Source organism: Cyprinus carpio, chromosome B19 (assembly GCF_018340385.1).
Source record: "Cyprinus carpio isolate SPL01 chromosome B19, ASM1834038v1, whole genome shotgun sequence".
Classification (NCBI taxonomy): Eukaryota; Metazoa; Chordata; class Actinopteri; order Cypriniformes; family Cyprinidae; genus Cyprinus; species Cyprinus carpio.
Window position 1 is genome coordinate 13,985,753 of NC_056615.1, and position 19,152 is coordinate 14,004,904.

General features: G+C 38.3%; 1 protein-coding gene across 3 annotated transcripts in view; it reads left to right on the forward strand.

The window, feature by feature from the left end:
* Positions 1–15,467, forward strand: part of zmym4.1 (zinc finger MYM-type containing 4, tandem duplicate 1) — a 31,730-nt gene extending 16,263 nt beyond the window's left edge. For 2 of the 3 annotated variants that reach the window (XM_042745447.1, XM_042745449.1), the window contains exons 8-27: positions 6–221; positions 303–453; positions 550–665; positions 2,956–3,180; positions 3,622–3,772; positions 3,908–4,083; positions 4,212–4,377; positions 4,467–4,619; positions 5,277–5,314; positions 5,411–5,555; positions 5,733–5,839; positions 6,370–6,541; positions 6,818–7,024; positions 7,108–7,211; positions 12,694–12,847; positions 13,730–13,881; positions 13,970–14,084; positions 14,158–14,397; positions 14,475–14,601; positions 14,781–15,467. In XM_042745447.1, the coding sequence (XP_042601381.1) occupies positions 6–221; positions 303–453; positions 550–665; positions 2,956–3,180; positions 3,622–3,772; positions 3,908–4,083; positions 4,212–4,377; positions 4,467–4,619; positions 5,277–5,314; positions 5,411–5,555; positions 5,733–5,839; positions 6,370–6,541; positions 6,818–7,024; positions 7,108–7,211; positions 12,694–12,847; positions 13,730–13,881; positions 13,970–14,084; positions 14,158–14,397; positions 14,475–14,601; positions 14,781–14,997 (3,132 nt within the window). In that variant the 3' untranslated portion in view covers positions 14,998–15,467. Of the gene's footprint in view, positions 1–5; positions 222–302; positions 454–549; positions 666–2,955; positions 3,181–3,621; positions 3,773–3,907; positions 4,084–4,211; positions 4,378–4,466; positions 4,620–5,276; positions 5,315–5,410; positions 5,556–5,732; positions 5,840–6,369; positions 6,542–6,817; positions 7,025–7,107; positions 7,212–9,854; positions 10,787–12,693; positions 12,848–13,729; positions 13,882–13,969; positions 14,085–14,157; positions 14,398–14,474; positions 14,602–14,780 lie in introns of those variants that run through there. The other variant, XM_042745448.1, reaches the window with a different exon arrangement.
* Positions 15,468–19,152: the final 3,685 nt, after the last annotated feature.

The following is a 19,152-nucleotide window of genomic DNA, read 5'->3' on the forward strand; positions in this document are numbered from 1 at the left end:
CATAGACTTACACTCACGAAGTGAACTTAATGGGCTCCATCCATAAGCTGTGCAGCAACAGCTGCTTCAACCAGTTCCGCTCCTCCAATAAGCTGAACATGAACAGCTGTGTGAACTGTGGAGGATATTGCTACGGCACAGACAGTCAGTGTCCATCTCTGCAGATAGAGGGAAGTGTTATGAAGTTCTGCAAACAAAACTGTGTCGTAGCCTTCAAAAAGGTAATGGCAAAACTAAATAACAGTCCAATAATTTGTAATTTGTTGAAAGTCATTATCAAATAAATCAATCTTTCTTTGTAGAAAAGTTTGAAACCTGTCAGCTGCAAAATTTGTCGTACCATGCGCCCGGTTGCAGAAATGGTGGACAGTCCAAACGCTGAGGGTGTCAGGGAACTTTTCTGTTCAACTTCCTGTGTCACAGCAAATAAAGTTCAGACTGTCAGTTCTTCAGGTAACATAACCAGCTGTTTACTAAGATTCTGCATTCTTAATGATATTCTCTTTTTGAAGTATACTCAAATGTCCTTTTTGTTTGCATGCAAACAAGGTGCTCCAGTGGAATGCAACAGCTGCAAGCTTAAACTAACGCCTCAGTACCATCTAGCCATGTCTGACGGAACCATCCAAAACTTCTGCTCCTTTTCATGTGTAGTATCATATCAGGTAGAGTATATTGACACTAATTTACTGATCTCTATTTCGAAGGGGACATCGTATGCACAATTCACTTTTACATGGTGCTTTCATATAAATGTATTAGCAGTGTGTGAACACAACCCCCCTATAATGATAAAAAAAAATCCATTCACTACTTTTTTTTTTAATCCCAAAAAGCCCTAAATAGTCTTTATGATCAAGCTGTTTTAAATTTCTGAGCAGTATGAAATCGTACTGCTCAAGCCCCGCCCACGACACTGACAGACTATCCCGTATTAGCATATTCCCGCCCCCAGTCAGTTGTACACTCCCGCCATTTTCTCTGGGCTCGAGCAGCTGTAGTGACAACAATGTCTCGTAAGCAATCCAGGTGTTTTGTTGTTGGATGTAAAAGGGAACAAAGGAGTCTTCATCTTCTACCGACAAAAGAGCCACTGAGGACGCAGTGGATTCGTTGTTTTTGATAGTAGTTCGCCACTGAATACACCTAAAATCATTTATGTCTGCGCAAATCATTTTAATTCAGACTGCTTTCTGAACGAGGGACAAATCAAGGCAGGTTTTGTTAAAAGGTTGAAACATTTTTTTTTCACATTTACAAGTGACATGGCATATGTAAAATATCATATGATCATTCTTTAGTGTACTATAACTTCTAAGAAACACTTCATACGTGGCCTCTCTCAAGTATAAGGGGCTTTCCCTTCCATTAATGCTTAGACGATTTACAATGCACATATCTGCGGCAGTTGATCTCGGCCACTCTTTAATCAGTGATTGTGTTTACATGAGCGCGCACGTTTCTGAAAAGATACATGCATATGCCTCCTTCGATTAAAGCTGCAGTCCGTAACTTTTTTTGGTTAAAAATGATCCAAAATCAATATTTTAGAGAGTACATAACTAGCAAGTGTTCAAAACTATCACTTTAATTTAGCCCAATTCACAATGGTCAGCTTATAATAATGTTTTCTAATTTGAGTGGAATGGGTAGGTTTTTGTGGGAAATTCGAGCATGTTGCTGCGTCATTACATCAAGTCTGTAAACATAAAGAAATTGTCCCGGCTACTAGACTATTTCATGTGAGGATCCTGCAGGTGGCGGATCGTTTACAACCCGGAATAATTAAATGTATCATTTTGATAGTGGATTGTAATCCAGAAAGGATTGTGCGCTTATGAAACACATGTAAATGAAATCGAATTATATTTCAGTTTTAAATGTGCCCCTGATTACAAATAGCCTGGGATTACATAAGATTTGTATTTTAAAGAAAACTAGTTCGAATGGTATGACAATTAGAGATTAGATTGTACAGAAATTGAAATCTACACGCTAATACACACTATATACACAGTTATGCAGTGCTGATGTTGTTAACATTAATAATTTGAGAATGAAGTATAACAATAATAATAATTTGCATGGTTTGATGTGATATGAGCTAACCGATCTTTAGATTAAATACCCATATAGCGCAATTTATTGTAATGCTTTTTTCCTCAGTTGCAGTGGCAGACTTGTTACTTGTTCAGATGACAATATCCGGTGAAAAATCTTATTTGGGTCATATATTCCAATGCGTAGGCTAGAATCTGTGAGTGCGAAGCACAGTAAATATCCACACTGGTGTGGTGACTGACTGCCACATACTCATACTCAGATTCATCCGCGCTGGAGCCGTGCCGGAGCACAACCCACACAAGAAATATAACACAAAAAACACCTAAAAATTAACATCTTCAAAAAAAAAAGTACACAAATAGTAATAACTTTAAATATAGCAAAAATCTGTCATAATCCCCCCAAAATCTGTTGCTATGACTTATCGCGAGATAAATGTTTTAAGTTTTTGTCACATAACATCAGTTAATGTAAATGCTGTCATTTCACAATACTTTTTTATCAACATTTATAAAATATCACCAAAGTTTCGCGCAAATCTGTAATGGAAAACACACCTACAGTTTAGATTGTTTATGATTATTTGCAAATCGCCTTTCCTATTAATATATTTAAAAGTGTAGTGCCCGGCGTTAGCAGAGAAGAGAGGGGCGGGGTGAGCAGCAGCTCATTATCACTTAAAGTTCCTGTGAACAGAGCTGTTTGAAAGGTTAAAGGGTGTTGCCTTACACAGCCATTGAGGAATTTTAACCAAAGTATGTTGCAAACATTTCATGAAGACACTAAAGAATCATACCAACTTGTGGAAAATGGGCATCCTATGTCCCCTTTCAAGACATGTCATTCACAGAGGTAGAGCTATTTGAATGTTTTTTTTTTTTTTTACTTCAGGAGTCCTTCAGTAAGATGAAACCTGTCATGCCAATAAATACTGTAACCTCTACAAGCAACAACACACCTACCCCAAAACCTCGTGCCCCCAAACCTGCTCCCTCAGAGTCCAGCTCATCAGTGAAGACCAGTACTTCCAGTGGTCCAGCACAGACAGCCACCAAGATCCCCTGCTCTCAGTGTTTGAAATCATTCTACCACAGACCAGAGCTGCTGGAGTTCAAGGTACTCTTATCAGTAATCAGATACCGACAAGCATTTTTTTGTTTAAAGCCAATATACTGATATTTTGGCCATTTATTAGATAGCACTCTACATTTTGCGAAGCTGGTTACCAAATTAAAAGATAAAGTAAGAATAAATAAATTATTCCATTTTATTTTATTTTTTTTTAACAAAAAATAGACCAGCTAGAAATAAAGTGAGATGTTATTTATTAATTATGAGTCTTAAATATATTAGCATATTTGACTAATTAGACCAGTATCAACAACTTTAACATTGCAAAGTTGATAGGACTCCTGATACATCACACATTTATATTTGTATTGTAGAGTTTATAATTAACATTCTTACAGTTTAATAATCTAAACAGTAGTTTGTATTTGTCAGCGACGAACGGTTGACCTTAAACCTTACTGGTTGCATGTTTTCTTGACCTTTCAGAGGAAAATGTACGCTTTCTGCAATAATAGTTGTGTTGAGGAGTTCAAACAGATCAACAATGTCATGGCTCGCTGTGAATACTGTAAGATTGATAAGGTTGTCAAGGAGGTGAAGAGGATAAACAAGATTGACCGCTCTTTCTGCAGTGAGGGTAAGGTCTAAGAGCAAAATAAAGATACTGTTGGTAAAGATAGCTGGTAGTTTTTCTTTTTGCTTCAGACATGCATGTCTTGATCAAGTTGTAGGTTGTGATATCACAATTACTTGTTTGTTTATCCCTGTACAGGATGCAAGTTACTGTATAAGCATGACCTGGTCAAGCGCTGGGGGAAGAAACACTGTCGCAACTGCTTTTACTGTAGCGGATCCGCTCAGGCTCTAGTGACTGAAGTTATTGATAATGTAGAGCAGGAGTTCTGTGGGAACATATGCTTATCACAACATTCATTACTGATGCGTAAGGTAATATTTGATCTCTTTTGCTTTATTCTGAGAAACAATTTACAAGGCTGTTTTTTGCTGTGGCGTTAATTTCAAGACTTTATGCCGTGGATTTGGATTTCAACTCACAGCAAGTATATTTTTGACAGGAAATAAAGTGCTCCATGTGCAGGCAGGCTAAGAAGATGACGGAGACTGTGAAATGGCTGGGCGAGATCAAGCATTTCTGCAGCTTGCAATGCTTGATGTTCTTCTGCAGTCTGCAGGGAACCACTGGGGCAGTCAGACCTGCAAACAAGACTTTGTCCACACAAGGTATGTCTTCCTGTAGATTTATGAGGATATTTGTCCCTTTTGTCTCTGTATCTTATGTCTGTTATTCTTTCGGTGATTGTTCTCCTCAGGGACAAGCCCAGCACCATCTCCAGGCCCTCAAACTACAGTTAATCACACACCACTGGTAACTAAAGAGGCCACACCGGTTATTGCCAGTGTTATATCACTCTCTAGTGCATCCAATGGACAGCCAGGTGTTTTGGGGAGCAGCGTTCTGCAAGGTGACTAACCTCTTTTTACTTTAATCATCTCTGTATATTGAGGGATTTATACTTAATGTATATTTAAATTGTTACTTAGTTTAATTACCGGAAAGTGAACCAACACCAGCGTAAGGCTAAAAACAGCCTAATGTTTTTAAGGACTACTAATTATACTGCTTTTTTAAATGCTTTTACATTTCCTCAGTTATTCAAAAAGGAGCTACAGAAAATGAGTAAAGAACATTTTCATTACCAAAGAGCATCATGCTCTTTTAAAAACACTCCCGTTATAATCACTATCTACACTGTATGATGAATAAAGCTCTTGCACTGTTATGGCTCTGACACGGCCACCGGAGCTGATTAACTATAAATAAACTAACTAAACCTATTAATAAATGGGATCTTTAGCAAATCTCAAAATGAATATCTATTTTTATGTGTGTGTATTTGGATCTTGTTGAATTTAACCAGCCATAAAATGAAAGTAAATATGAGCTAATCAGATCTGTCAGAATTTTAATATCAGTGCCTACACAAAATGTTGCTAGTTATATAATCATGACATCTGTTGTCAACACTTTTTTCTTTAATTGTTTTTTTTTTTACAAACTGAGGAATGAATCAACTATTTTCTGTGGCACATCTCTCACATTTACCTTTTTGTTTCCTCAGCCTCTGTTCCAGCTGCTACAGCAAAAAGTTCAGGAATTGTGAGTTTTTTTCAAAAATATCAATAAACCAGCTTAAGTTCCTTTTGAAATGTGAATGAAAATCAACCAATTATCAATCGTTCTCTGTGTTGTCAGACGGCCAGCACACAGACAGACGGCGCGAAGGTTTCTGCACCAGCGCCTCGAATCCTAAAGAACAAAGCTTTGCTGTGTAAACCATTAAGTCAGAACAAAGGCACATCTTGCAAACCCAATGTCTGCGACATGAACACACAAACAGGTACTAGGAAGCACTGTTGCAGACATGTTTCTTTTGAGTGTCAGCATATGCATCATCATGTGTCTCTTGACCTAATATAATGTTATCCTGTTTTCCAGAAGTTAGTGTTACATAGTGGACCATGAAAATGAGAGGAGGCACTTGTTATAAATGTCATGCTTGTCTTTTGTCCTCTAGATGGACCTTCCGTGATAGTGCTGCCTGTGCCAGTGCCAGTCTATATTCCGCTTCCCATGAATCTCTACACCCAATACACTCCGAAGTCTGTGGGGCTTCCGCTGCCGGTGTGTATCTCTACCTCTGTTGTCCTTATACTCATCTTTGAGAATTAAAACGATTAAATCTGTATGCATATTTGTAGTTATATTACCAGTATGTCAATCTATTAATGAGTGTTACAATATTTTCATTGTTAATGAAAACTAAGTAAAAATATTTGTTAACTGAAATAAAAAACTATCAGGGAACTCTAAATAAAAATGTATCACTCAATTTTAAATAAACAAATGGAATAGTATTATGACTAAAATAACAATAGATTACTGAGAAATTTAAAACCGCTATACATTTTTAAATGATTGCTCATTAAAATAAAAACTAAAATCTGAAACAAGAAAACAAAGTAAAAGAAATAGTAGTGAAACATAATGAAAACAAGACAATGAATAAATAAAAAAGAAACACTACATGTATAAGGATAAGTATTATAATCATTTCAAATGAATTGCAGATTCACCAGGCATCCCAAAGACTCTCCTAAATACACCATTAGTATGTACTTGTTTCATCATGTGTCTCTTGTCTGTTTATGCAGGTTCCGGTGCCCTTGTTCTTCCCCACTACTCTGGACAGTGCTGAGCGCATTGTGAAGACCATTCAAGAAATCAAAGAGAAGATCCCTGATGACCCTCTGGAGGCCGACCTCATCATGATGGCAGAGATGGTGGCTGAGGATGCAGAGAAGGAGAAAAGCATCATCGTTACTGGTAAATTAGGGACAGTTGGAAGGTTTTTAATGTTCCTGAAACTTCTGATATTTTTAGTTAACACACCGATCGACTTAACTGGTTCTCGCCATGAATATAGCCATAGATGCTGGAATGCCGTTAAGAAAAAAATAAATACACACACACAGTTCGAACAAAACTTGGGTTGTATGGGCACTGCACAGGCTTTAAACTTTGAGATGTAATAAGATATTGCAGGTGCACACACACACATATATCTATTTTTGTTCATAAGCCTCCTGTTTTGTTATTCAGATCAGACTAGTAACATAATGGACGACCTTGATCTGGAAGCCTTATCTAGCAATCTGAGTTGGGAGGAGGACTCTGTGTCTTCTGCCCAGACATGGGATCAAACCCCTGAACCTGAGAGGCCTCCTCCATCCAGATCTGCCACACTGACCCCTGTCCCCACCGCCGCAGAAGAGCCACAGATGGACTTGGAGGCTGATTTCCCAATCGGTAAGAGCTTCTGCTGTGGTTAAGAGGTGTAAACATACATGCACAATTCAATTTTCATGCATCTTTATCCTTTCATATTTCAGAGAGCATTGAACTTTTCAGAGAGCCAACACAAACGGAGACAACAGATTCTGGCAAACGGAGATCTCGCAAGAGGAAACATGATGGCTTTCCTCAGAAGAAAAAGGTAAGAACAGCTAAAGCGGAATTATTCTTGACTTATGTTGCCACCATAATTTCCACTATATAACACTTTACCTTATGGAAACAGGATAATATCACATTAGGTTTTTGTGATATATACCAGTTTATTTTTTCTACGGCTTTATTTTGAAAGCGTTTCTATCGTTATGCAAAATGTCACTACATGGTAGGAATGTTTCTATTTAGCCACAGTGTCATTTTCAGAGGACAGGTGGAGCAGCAACATCAAACATCACAAAGAAGAAAATAAGAGGAGGCACTTGTTACAAATAAGTGTTGTAGAACTGACACTCTTCTCAGCCCCTCACCCTCAATCAAGCCTTCATTATGGCACTTGTTCTGCTGCTGTCAAAAGATGCATGGAAAGGGAAGCAATATCAAACTGAGCAAATTGTTATTAATTAATCCCTGGATGAACCGCAGCCACTGACAAGATTTTGGCATGCCGAGGAAGGTTACATGGAACATATTACATTGGCCAAAAATATACCTGGCGAGGTTGTTCTACAGTTTCAGTAATTTCAAAACTGTTGTAAATTATTAGTAGGTGTGTAATGGTGCAAAACATTTATATGACTTTGCGTACAGAATTTTTCTGTTTAGAACATCATTTTAAGCTCAATTTCCCCTCTAGGGACAATATCATTTGTGTCAGTGTATTTTGATTTTGCCGTCCTATCAGATGAATGCTGTTTAATGAATTTTAGTCAAATTTTCTTGAGCATAACCTCTTACAGTTGTGTACTTGCCTATAAATAATACAAAATCACTCAAGTATTTCCAATTTGTATATTGACATGGTACACAATATTGACACTTTTTTTTTTTTTTTTAATGATAGACATAGTTTTTCAGTAATCTACTGTTTAATTCGCTGTACCGAACACATGCCAAACAATGACATCAAAACTGATGTACGTACTGAACTGTCATTTTTGTGTACAATTACATCGCTATAAATTAGTAAATACTACTAAGTTTGGGATAATTAGGGCCTTTTCATACTAAAAATCAGTCCCTCCAGGATTTTGCAATCGCTGAATTTATCGCAAAATCAAGCACGGCAAGCACGGCTTAGAAGCGTCCCGTGACGTCATTGCAATGCGCATTCAGTCAAAGAAAGGCCTTGCATTCTCATCATGACCGATTTACAAGAGCTACATTGGATAAACCGAAAGCAGAACGAATCCGTGCTACTAGTTCAGGCTATGCAGCGCAAACCGTTTATCTGCTCGAGCCGCGGGCTGATCTCGATCACGCGACACCATTATACACAGCGCTGGGAGATCCAGTGTGAAGAAAGCAGTCGAATTCCCCACAGAATCAATAACATCTCTGTGAAATCCTGTGAGAAGCATTTAAATTCAGCGAAGAATTCTGTTAAAGCTGATATCAGAACAAACGCCACTGATGTGGAGACCAGGAAAAACTGTTCAATAAACACAAAATCTCCACCATTCACCATTGATTTAACAGTAAAACTACAGGAACAACTTGTGGCAGAAATGGTCTAATGTTTTCGAGTGTTTTTAAATGCTTCACACAACTTTTCCCAGCACTTCAAAGCTTTAACTATTACCGAATTTGAAAGTTATTTTTAATGTGACGATATTTGGTTATCATAGGTTTCCCCCATGTATAAAACTAAAAGTTTTATAATGTAGGAAAGCAAACACTTATTTGAAAATAAAAAAGAGATTAAATGACCACTAGTAGATGGCTGCAGAGAAGTACTTAAAGGCCATTTCCACTCCCTAATATAGCCTATATATTTTTGTATTCATTAAATTATATTTAGACATTACGAATGACAGTAATAAAAGAACATTTTATAAGATGTAATATATTTATTCATTAATCATCTGCTGTGTACTCTGATAAAGGTCTCAGAAACAGTTTTACATGCATTCTAATAAATGTCTATTTGACATCTGACAGGAAACATCTTAGAGACATACTGCAGATGAACACGCACTCTTAAAAAAACATCTTGCATATGTAAATGCAGACATTAGATGTCTCCGAGATGTACATGTGTAATTAGGGTGAGTGCTTTACTGTCAGGTGCTGGTGCCACTTTCTGTAGAACTTAATGGCACTCATGCTGGTGTCCTCAGACATTAGTCTGGAGCCCTACAATGGTTCTCGAAGTCAGAAAAGTCATAACAGTGTTAGAAGAATGTTGTCTGTGGTATATTTTCACTGCAAAACAATAAGAAATGCCGCAAATATCATTGCAAATTTTGAGAAAAGCCGCAGCAAATCATTAATTTTGATCGCAAAAATCACAAAAAAAAAAAAAAAAAAAATCGTAAAATCCTGGAGGGACTGAATAATCTTTGCAAGCTTTGCATTTTTGTTGGTTTGTTCACGCAGCTGCAATAAAAGAGCTATTAAATGTTTCTAGGCATTAATTTAGTTTTTTATTGCAGTTAACTTGTGACTTTTACTTTAAATTTACATAAAGTCCATAAAGGAGTGTATTACTTATCGCAGATTTACATAGTTCTAACACATAATTTTGTCATTCCTTAAAAAGGAACTGATTACCTTACTGCGTTCAACACAGCAACAACAAACTTTTAATTAATCGCGATTGACAGCACTATTTTTCCTGCTCCACCAAGCTGTTTCGCCCACATGTGCATTCGTCTCTGTGGAGTTGTCAAGTCTTCAAGTTTCAAGCTCCGGACAACAGGGACAGAATGTGGTGGAGGACTTCAATCCTGAGCTGGCGAAAAGGGACTGCATGATTGAAGGGCTAAAGCGGGAGCTGCGTCACTGCAAGGAAGTTTATGACATCACCAAGGCTGCTCTAGGAGATTTGAAAGACACTCACAAGGGGCTCATCGAGGCCCACAAGTCCGTCGTGTTGCAGCTGAGAGAGGTACAAGTGACAACACAGACGTTGAGGAGCGAGCTTGACTCTGCACAAAGCCTAGTGGTGGACTCTAAGAGCGAGGATGCTGTTGCCCAGAGTAGCGATGTGGACAGTCAACAAATAGAGCCATGTTGCCATCCTGATCTGGAGATTCGTCCTCCCTCGGACAAGCAGCTGGAGTTTCTGTTCAAACAAAGTCGGAGGCGGCCGGATCGCTATGGTTGCTTGTTGTTCCGTGCTGTTTTACCCCAGAGGAAGTATATGGAGTGGGCGTCCAATACCAACTGGGATGGTGCGAGGGGCAAATTTGCATTGCCTGTGAACCTACGCCACTTTATCATTAAGACTGTTTCCCAGAGGTTCCCCTGCATAACCAACAGTGATCGAAAACGCATCAAAGACAGAGTCAATGAGTTCTTGCGCTCACCAAGAAACAATGTTGGCCACAAGCTTTTACATGAGACAAATGCCGGAGACGATATCTAAATATTTTGATGCTTAATTCAAAAACCTGATTTTGTCTTTCTTTAGTAACCCTTTAGAGACTCTCAATTATTCAAACTGTTAATATCGTGATACTTAAGCTCAAACATAGTGTATTATATTTTAATTGAAAATTGAATGTGACCGTGATAAATCAGCCTAAAACAAAATAAAGCTGAATCCAGATTTGGCAATAATTACTGTCATGTGATTGCTTTAAAACCATTTTCATCTTGTCATGATGGTAGCATGTGCAAACCAAACCAATTTGAGGTTTATAAGCTGTGGCTTCCATCTTTAATGTTGTTCTGATGATTTGTACTTGATTTTTCAATATGTTGCGCATGAAAAGGGTATATTTATAAGTGCAGGGATATACTTACTTTTTTAACATTATACAGATTAAATGTACACTACTGTTCAAAGTAAGATATTTTTGCAAAGTCTCATCCACCAAGGCTTTATTTGATCAAAAATATACACTGCTTAAAAAATTAAAGGAACACTTTTTAATCAGAGTATAGCATCAAGTAAATTAAACTTCTGGGATATTGATCTGGTCAGTTATGTAGCAGAGGGGGTTGTTAATTCATTTCAGCTGCTTTGGTGTTAATAAAATTAACAACAGGTGCACTAGATGGGCAACCATTAAAAAACCCCCAAAACAGGAATGGTTTTACAGGTGGAGGCCACTGACATTTTTTTCCCTACTCATCTTTTCTGATTGTTTTCCACTAGTTTTGCATTTGGCTAGGGTCAGTGTCACTACTGGTAGCATGAGGTGATACCTTGACCCTACAAAGGTTGCACAGGCAGTCCAACTCCTCCAGGATAGCGCATCAATATGTGCCATTGCCAGAAGGTTTCTCGAGGGCATGTAGGAGATTCCAGGAGACAGGCAGTTACTCTAGGAGAGCTGGACAGGGCAGAAGACGGTCCTTAACCCATCAGCAGGACCTGTACCTGCTCCTTTGCGTGCAAGGAGGAACAGGATGAGCACTGCCAGAGCCCTACAAAATGACCTCCAGCAGGCCACTGGTTTTAATGCCTCTGAGAAAACAATCAGAAACAGACTTCATGAGGGTGGCCTGAGGGCCTGACGTCCTCTAGTGGGCTCTGTGCTCACTGCCTGGCACCGTGTAGCTTGATTGGCATTTGCCATTGAACACCAGAATTGGCAGGTCCGCCTCTGGCGCTCTGTGCTTTTCACAGATGAGAGCAGGTTCACCCTAAGCACGTGTGACAGATGTAAAAGGGTCTGGAAAAGCGGTGTAGAATGTTATGCTGCCTGTAACATTGTTCAGCGTGACCGGTTTGGTGGTGGGTCAGTGATGGTCTGGGAAGGCATATCCATGGAGGAACACAGAGACCTCTACAGGCTAGACAATGGCACACTTACTGCCATTAGGTATCGGGATGGAATCCTTGGACCCATTGTCAGACCCTACGCTGGTGCATTGGGTCCTTGTTTTTCCTGGTGCATGACAATGCCCAGACTTATGTGGCAAGAGTATGCAGTCAGTTCCAGGAGGATGAAGGAATTGATACCACTGAATGTCCCTCACGCTCGCCTGACCTAAATCCAATAGAACACCTCTGGGACATTATGCTTCGGTCCATCTGACATCGCCAGGTTGCACCTCAGACTGTCCAGGAGCTCAGTGATGCCCTGGTCCAGATCTGGGAGGGAATACCCCAGGACAGCATCCTTTGTCTCATTAGGAGCGTGCCCTGATGTTGTCAGGCATGCATACAAGCACGTGGGGGCCATACAAACTACTGAGTACCATATTGAGTTGCTGCAATGAAATTTCAGCTTAATGGACTAGCCTGCTGCATCCTTTTTTCACTTTAATTTTGAGTGTCTTTGAATTCAAAAATAGAAAATAACTATTTTGGGTTTGAATATATTCTTAAAATGTAGTTTCATTCTGTGATGGCAAAGCATTTAGCAGCCATTGCTCTTGTCTCAAGTTTGACATGTTCCATCAGAAGTTATTGTAATATGCTGATTTGTTGCTCAATAAGCAGCATTATTATCATGTTGAAAACAGTTGTGCTGCTTTATATTTTTGTGGATTATTTTTTTGTTGGTGTGTAGGGCCGTAAGAGTGCAGCTGTTGTTCCAGTCAAATCAGCGTTAGACAACCTCTCTAACCTCTCAAACCTGCAACACGAGTATGCTGTAAATGCTTGGAAGGAATGGGTACGCTGGAGGAACGCCCAACCCAACATGGAGACCCCCAAATTTGGCTGTAGGTCTCTTTTTATCCAGCATTTCATCACAAAAGAAAGTTCCACAATTTGAAATGAACAATTATACATAAAATTTAAATTTTCTCATTGAAATGGATTTGGAAAAATTTACTATTACACTTGCTCACCAATGGATGCTCTGCAGTGAATGGGTGCCGTCAGAATGAGAGTCTAATAGGCTGATAAAAACATCACAATAATCCATAAGTAATCCACATGACTCCTGTGCAACAATTAATGTATTGTACAGTGAAAAGCTGTACGTTTGTGAGAAACAAATCCATCAGTAAGATATTTTAAACCATCACTTCTGGCCAAAATACAAGTCCATAATCCATAATAATGGTTCCTCTACTGAAAAAGTCCTTCCCCTGTTTTCACACAAAAACATTTCAGACCATTTTCACTTGTAAATGGTTCATATATGTGTTCTGTGCATATATTTCTCTCCTGATTCAGACCAGACTTTTTTTTACTAGACAAAGCGAAATTATGAATTGATGGTTTAATCCTTGATGAGGGATTTGTTTATTACAATCAAATTGCTTGTGGATTATTGTGATGTTTATATCAGCTGTTCGGGCTCTCATTCTCACTAGAGGATCCATTTATGAGCAAGTGAAGCAATGCTCAATTTTTCCAAATGTGTTCGGATGAAGAAACTAACTCATCTACATCTTGAATGGCCAAGGTTGAGTAAATTCTCAGCTAATTTTCAGTTTGTGGTAAACTATTTCTTTAAAGTGTATTTCAAGGTGTAGATTTTTGAGTACATGCATTCAGAGGGAATGGAGCCTTATGCTAACATCATGCTGTACTAATTAAACTACAGAATCTTCAACAGGGCATTTAAGCACTAAACACTTTCTCTTCATCCATAGCACGAAGTATGACACTAAAGGAGGATTTGTTGAAGTGCTGCACTGCTGAAATAAGCTATGGCCTCTGCAAGTTCATTTCTGAGGTTCGTCGACCCAACGGAGAGAAATACAGCCCTGACAGCATCTTTTATCTCTGCTTGGGAATCCAGAAGGTAAATTCAGAAGAAACCACACAAACTGAACACAACCTTATTATAATAGTTTAATTGATTATTTAGCTCTTGTTGTTAATGTTTGCAGTACCTGTTTGAGAACAATCGGATGGAGAACATCTTTGCAGATGTTTTCTACACCAAATTCTGCCATGAACTGACCAACATACTCAGACAGTGGAAACCAACTATTTTGCCCAGTGGTGAGTCATTTAAGACCGGAACGTGTGACTGGCTTGTTTCACTGTTGCTCTACTTATGTGTGTGTGTGTTCAGGTTATGTTCATTCTCGTGTGGAGGAGGAGTATCTGTGGGACTGTAAGCAACTGGGGGCGTTTTCACCCGGTGTGCTGCTCAACACGCTGCTCTACTTCTTCACCAAGTACTTCAGCTACAAGACAGTTGAGCAGCACCGCCGCCTCTCTTTTGGCCACATGGTGCGCTGCTCTCGGAGCAAGGGCAACACAAAAGTGGCCTGTTTACGTTTCTATCCCCCGAAAGAGGACACAAGCACAGGTCAGTGGTCAGTTATACAGTCCTAGCTTGACTGTGTGTTTGAGTTCTTGTTGTATCACTTGTTTGTTTTAATTCAGTTGGCATCCCTGCAAAGAAAAGAAAGGAAGAGGAGGAGGAAAATGACACTGTATATGAGATAAAAGAGAATGCAGACAATCCTCTTCGCTGTCCTGTCAGGCTGTATGAGTTCTATCTCTCAAAATGGTATGTTTGTTTGAACTTCCATTGAACAGCATTTATTTGAAACTAAAATTTGAACTTTATTAATACTGTCACTATTCATCAATTTTAATGTATTTCTGCTGAATAAATGTATTCTTCTATTATATTAAGTTTGTCATAATTATGCAGCCCTATTAAATACCGTCTTACTTTCCATCCAGCTCACCCAGCGTGAGGCAACGCACAACTGACTTTTACCTGAGCCCCGAGCGCTCCTGTGTACCCAACAGTCCCATGTGGTTCTCGACCACCTCTCTGAGTGATGAGGTTCTGGACAGCATGCTCACACGCATCCTTACTGTCAGAGAGCTGCACCTGGAGAGAGACAAATCACCCAACGAGACTGATTCAGACAGTGACTCTGACATCAGGCCCTGACTTTGAAATCAGACGCACGGCATAACCGCACACCAAATTTATCTCGAGTTTCTCCTAGATGATTCTGAGTATTGCTACAAAGCTGACAAAATCTGGATGCCATTAAATGGGCCTTTAGGATATTGATAGATTACAATGGATGGAAAGCGAGTGTTTTGTCATTGTATTTTCCATGTTTAATTGGATAGTAGTTATGAGGCTGTACAGTGTTTTTGTGATCAAGTGTATGAAAAACTATATTTGACAAAAGCAGCTGATGTCAAAAAAAAAATTCAAAAGGTGCATATGGTTGTATGGATTTTGTTTAGAGGACAATGCTGAGTTTCATGCAATGCCACATCACACATAAGTAGTATTTAATGTGGTTTCTGCACATTCTTTGTATCATATTGAAACACTAAAGACATTGACAGCATCTTTGTACAACAGGCATTAAAAACATTGGCTGGTATATCTACCCCTAAAATGAATACTGTTTTTTTTTTTTGTTTTGTTTTGTTTTTTCTTTTTGCAACCTAACCAATCCAGGATTTCTTAATTCTTGTATGGACAAGGCTGCATCTCTTTGGATAAAAAAAAAAAAAGACAATGAAACTGAGTCTTTTTTTTTTTTTTTCAGCATATACTGTTAAGTCATGTATTTGATGTCAACTTTTAATAAACAAATCAGTTAAAATTACATGCATTTTGCACAAAATTATTTTGTGCATGCGGTCTCATTTAAAAAAAATAAATAACTGAAATAGTTTATATATATATATATATATATATATATATATATATATACATATATATATATATAAATGTACTGTACAAATCAGACATTTGACAAAAAAAATTTTTTTTGTGTGTATATCCTGGATGCTTCAACATAGCTAAACCTTCAAGATTACGCGCGCGGACATCAAAGAGAGCACCTTTAACATTTCACACATTCCCTGTAAATGATCCTGAGCGACTGAAGCTATGTCTGCTTGCTTGGATGTAAATACATACATCCCTGGAAAAAGTCAACAGATGCGTGCTGTGCGGTGAACATTTGGAGATGGGTCTGGCTACAGACCGTGGGCCCCTGGAGCTCCACTCTCGTACAGGAAATACGTCACCTCCACTCAGTGTTGCCAAGTCCGCGGTTTTCCCCATAGACTGTATGGTTTCCCTCGGCATTGGGCTACTTTAAAATCTGTTGCCGTGGATTGTTTTTCATGTCCACGTACTGAAGCAAACCCAATAACGTGATATTTAGCCCCCGCAATGCGAACTTTACCAGTGGAACATCGCTAAAAAACGTGTCTTTTATCTCCCTGAACGCGATTTTTACCGGGGGACCTAGATAGATATATAGATATATATATATATATATATATATATATATAGATATATATAGAGAGAGAGATAGATAGATAGATAAACATTAAAAAGAAAAGGAAAATAAAATAAGGTAAAGGACAGAAGAAATCACTACAAATAGGAGTGGCCAGGGGAGGTAAGTAAAAGTTCAAAGATACAAGAGCTAATTATACATACCATTTACATTTAGTCATTTGGCAGACACTTTTGTCCAAATAAAAAAAAAATATATTAATAATAATAATTATATATATATATATATATATATATATATATATATATATATATATATATATATATATATATATATTATAAAGTTCACAAGCTTTCAAAGTTTTTACAGCCTTTTTATTTAATCTCTGATCCTGTCTATATATATAGAGAGAGAGAGAGAGTAAATGATTTGCTGAATAAAATCTGTCAATGAGCTTATAAGAAACTTCTTTAATCTTATTTCTAAGATAACACTTCTACGGTAGCAACCACACTTTTCTCCAACAAATAAATGTTCCATTTAATAAAGAGTTCTACTGAGACAAAACATAAGGTACAGTAACAGTTTCTCTATGGAAAAGAGTATGAATAGCTCTATTGATACTCTTGGGATTTCATGCAAAACAAATTTAACAAACATAAGATTTAGTAACATCAAGAGACACCTACTTGGGAGAATGGTCTTTATCAATGCCTAACTTAAGTACCTGAAGGGATTGAACCAATAACAATTGAGAACTCTCTTTGAGTAACTGGTAGGCACATGGCTTCTCCTACCATTGCTATGCTGATGACACACAGCTCTATCTTTCATTTCAACCAGATGTTCCAATGGTAGCTGCACGGATCTCAGGCTGCCTGGCGGACATCCCGGCATGGATGAAAGAATATCACCTACAGCTCAACCTGGCAAAGACTGAGCTTCTTGTCTTCCCTGCCACTCCTGCTCTACAGTATGATTTCTCCATCCAGCTAGGTTCTTCTACAATTTCCCCATCAACTTCAGTCAGAAATCTTGGTGTAACCATTGATAACCAGCTGACCTTCAAAGACCATATTGCAAAGACTGCTCTAACTTGCAGGTTTGCATTGTACATCATCAGAAAGATCAGGCATTCCTAACGGAGCATGCTGCAAAACTTCTTGTCCAGGCCCTTGTCATTTCTAGGCTGGACTACTGCAATGCTCTTCTGGCTGGACTTCCATCAAGCACAATCAAACCTCTACAAATGATTCAGAATGCAGCGGCACGACTGGTCTTAAAGCGATACTCCACCCCAAAATGAAAATTTTGTCAGTAATCACTTACCCCCATGTCGTTCCAAACCTGTAAATGCTTTGTTCATCTTCGGAACACAATTTAAGTTGTTTTGGATGAAAACCGGGGGGCCTGTGACTGTCCCATAGACTGCCAAGTAAATAGCAGTGTCAAGGTCCATAAAAGGTATGAAAGTCATCGTCAGAATACTCCATCTGCCATCAGACGTGCAATCTGGGTTATATGAAGTGACAGGAACAATTCTTGTAAGCGAAGAAAACAAAAATAATGACTTTATTTAACAATTCCTTTGTCAACAGTCTTCTCTGTGTTTCTCCATATCACCGTATGCTGTGCAAACAGCGCATCCTTGTGGCAGATGGAGTATTCTGACGACGACTTTCATACCTTTTATGGACCTTGACACTGTTATTTATTTGGCAGTCTACGGGACAGTCACAGGCCTCCCGGTTTTCATCCAAAATATATTAAATTGTGTTCCGAAGACAAACAAATATTTTACGGGTTTGGAACGACATTGGGGGTAAGTGATTAATGACAAAAATTTCATTTTGGGGTGGAGTATCCCTTTAAACTAGCCCAAAAGAGCCCATGTTACACCTCTCTTTATCTCCTTGCACTGGCTACTGGTTGCAGCTCGCATCAAGTTCAAGATATTGATGCTTGCATATAGAACAGCCACAGGCTCAGCACCCACCTACTTCCACTCACTACCACCAATCTACATCCCCCTCAGAAGTCTGCTTATATATTAATGACCCAGATGGGAGCATTTGTTTGTTTTTACTAACTGCTTGAAAATTTACGTTTTCTTGCATTGTAGAGCAAAAGTACTGTCAAGTTATGTTTATCACAGACCTTAATTTATTAATTATTTGTAAAACCCCACTATAAAAACCCATAGGAAAACCTTGAGGGAAAACAAGAATTGAAACCTGATCTAAACCTTTTACTTTTGTACTCACTATTTTATCATCACTTTAGTACAATTAATGAACATTTCAGCTCTGAGGATTACTTCCTTTCCCGAGAAAAAAAAAGGGAAATTCAAGACGACTTCTGAAATCAGCTGTGCCTGCGCTGTTGTTGTAGCCAAAAGAGGTATAGCCTACGTTCAACTATGCTGTGATTGTTATTAAGTTATGAACGGTTGTAAAAGTTTTTTTATTTTTTTTAATGCAATTTAACATTTAAAACAATAGGGTGGATTGTTTAAAGTAGTATTATGTCACATTGTGAGTGTATATTAGCACCGTTTGTTGTTTTCTCATGGCATAAAGCGTTTTTTTATTATTATGCTTTAAATGACAAAAACAAAACAGTAACGCATGCAGTCATGCAGGACCTTTACATAATTCAAAATATTTTAAGATGGAACACAAGTGGACAGTTTTATTTGCCTTTCTATTTGTACTATGTTGAATAGTACAAAAATAGTTTTCTAATTCTTTATAAACTGTAAAACAGGCCTTTTCGTTAGAAAACGTACATTTTTGAATGTGAAACTTGACAAATAAAATAAACAGATTAAT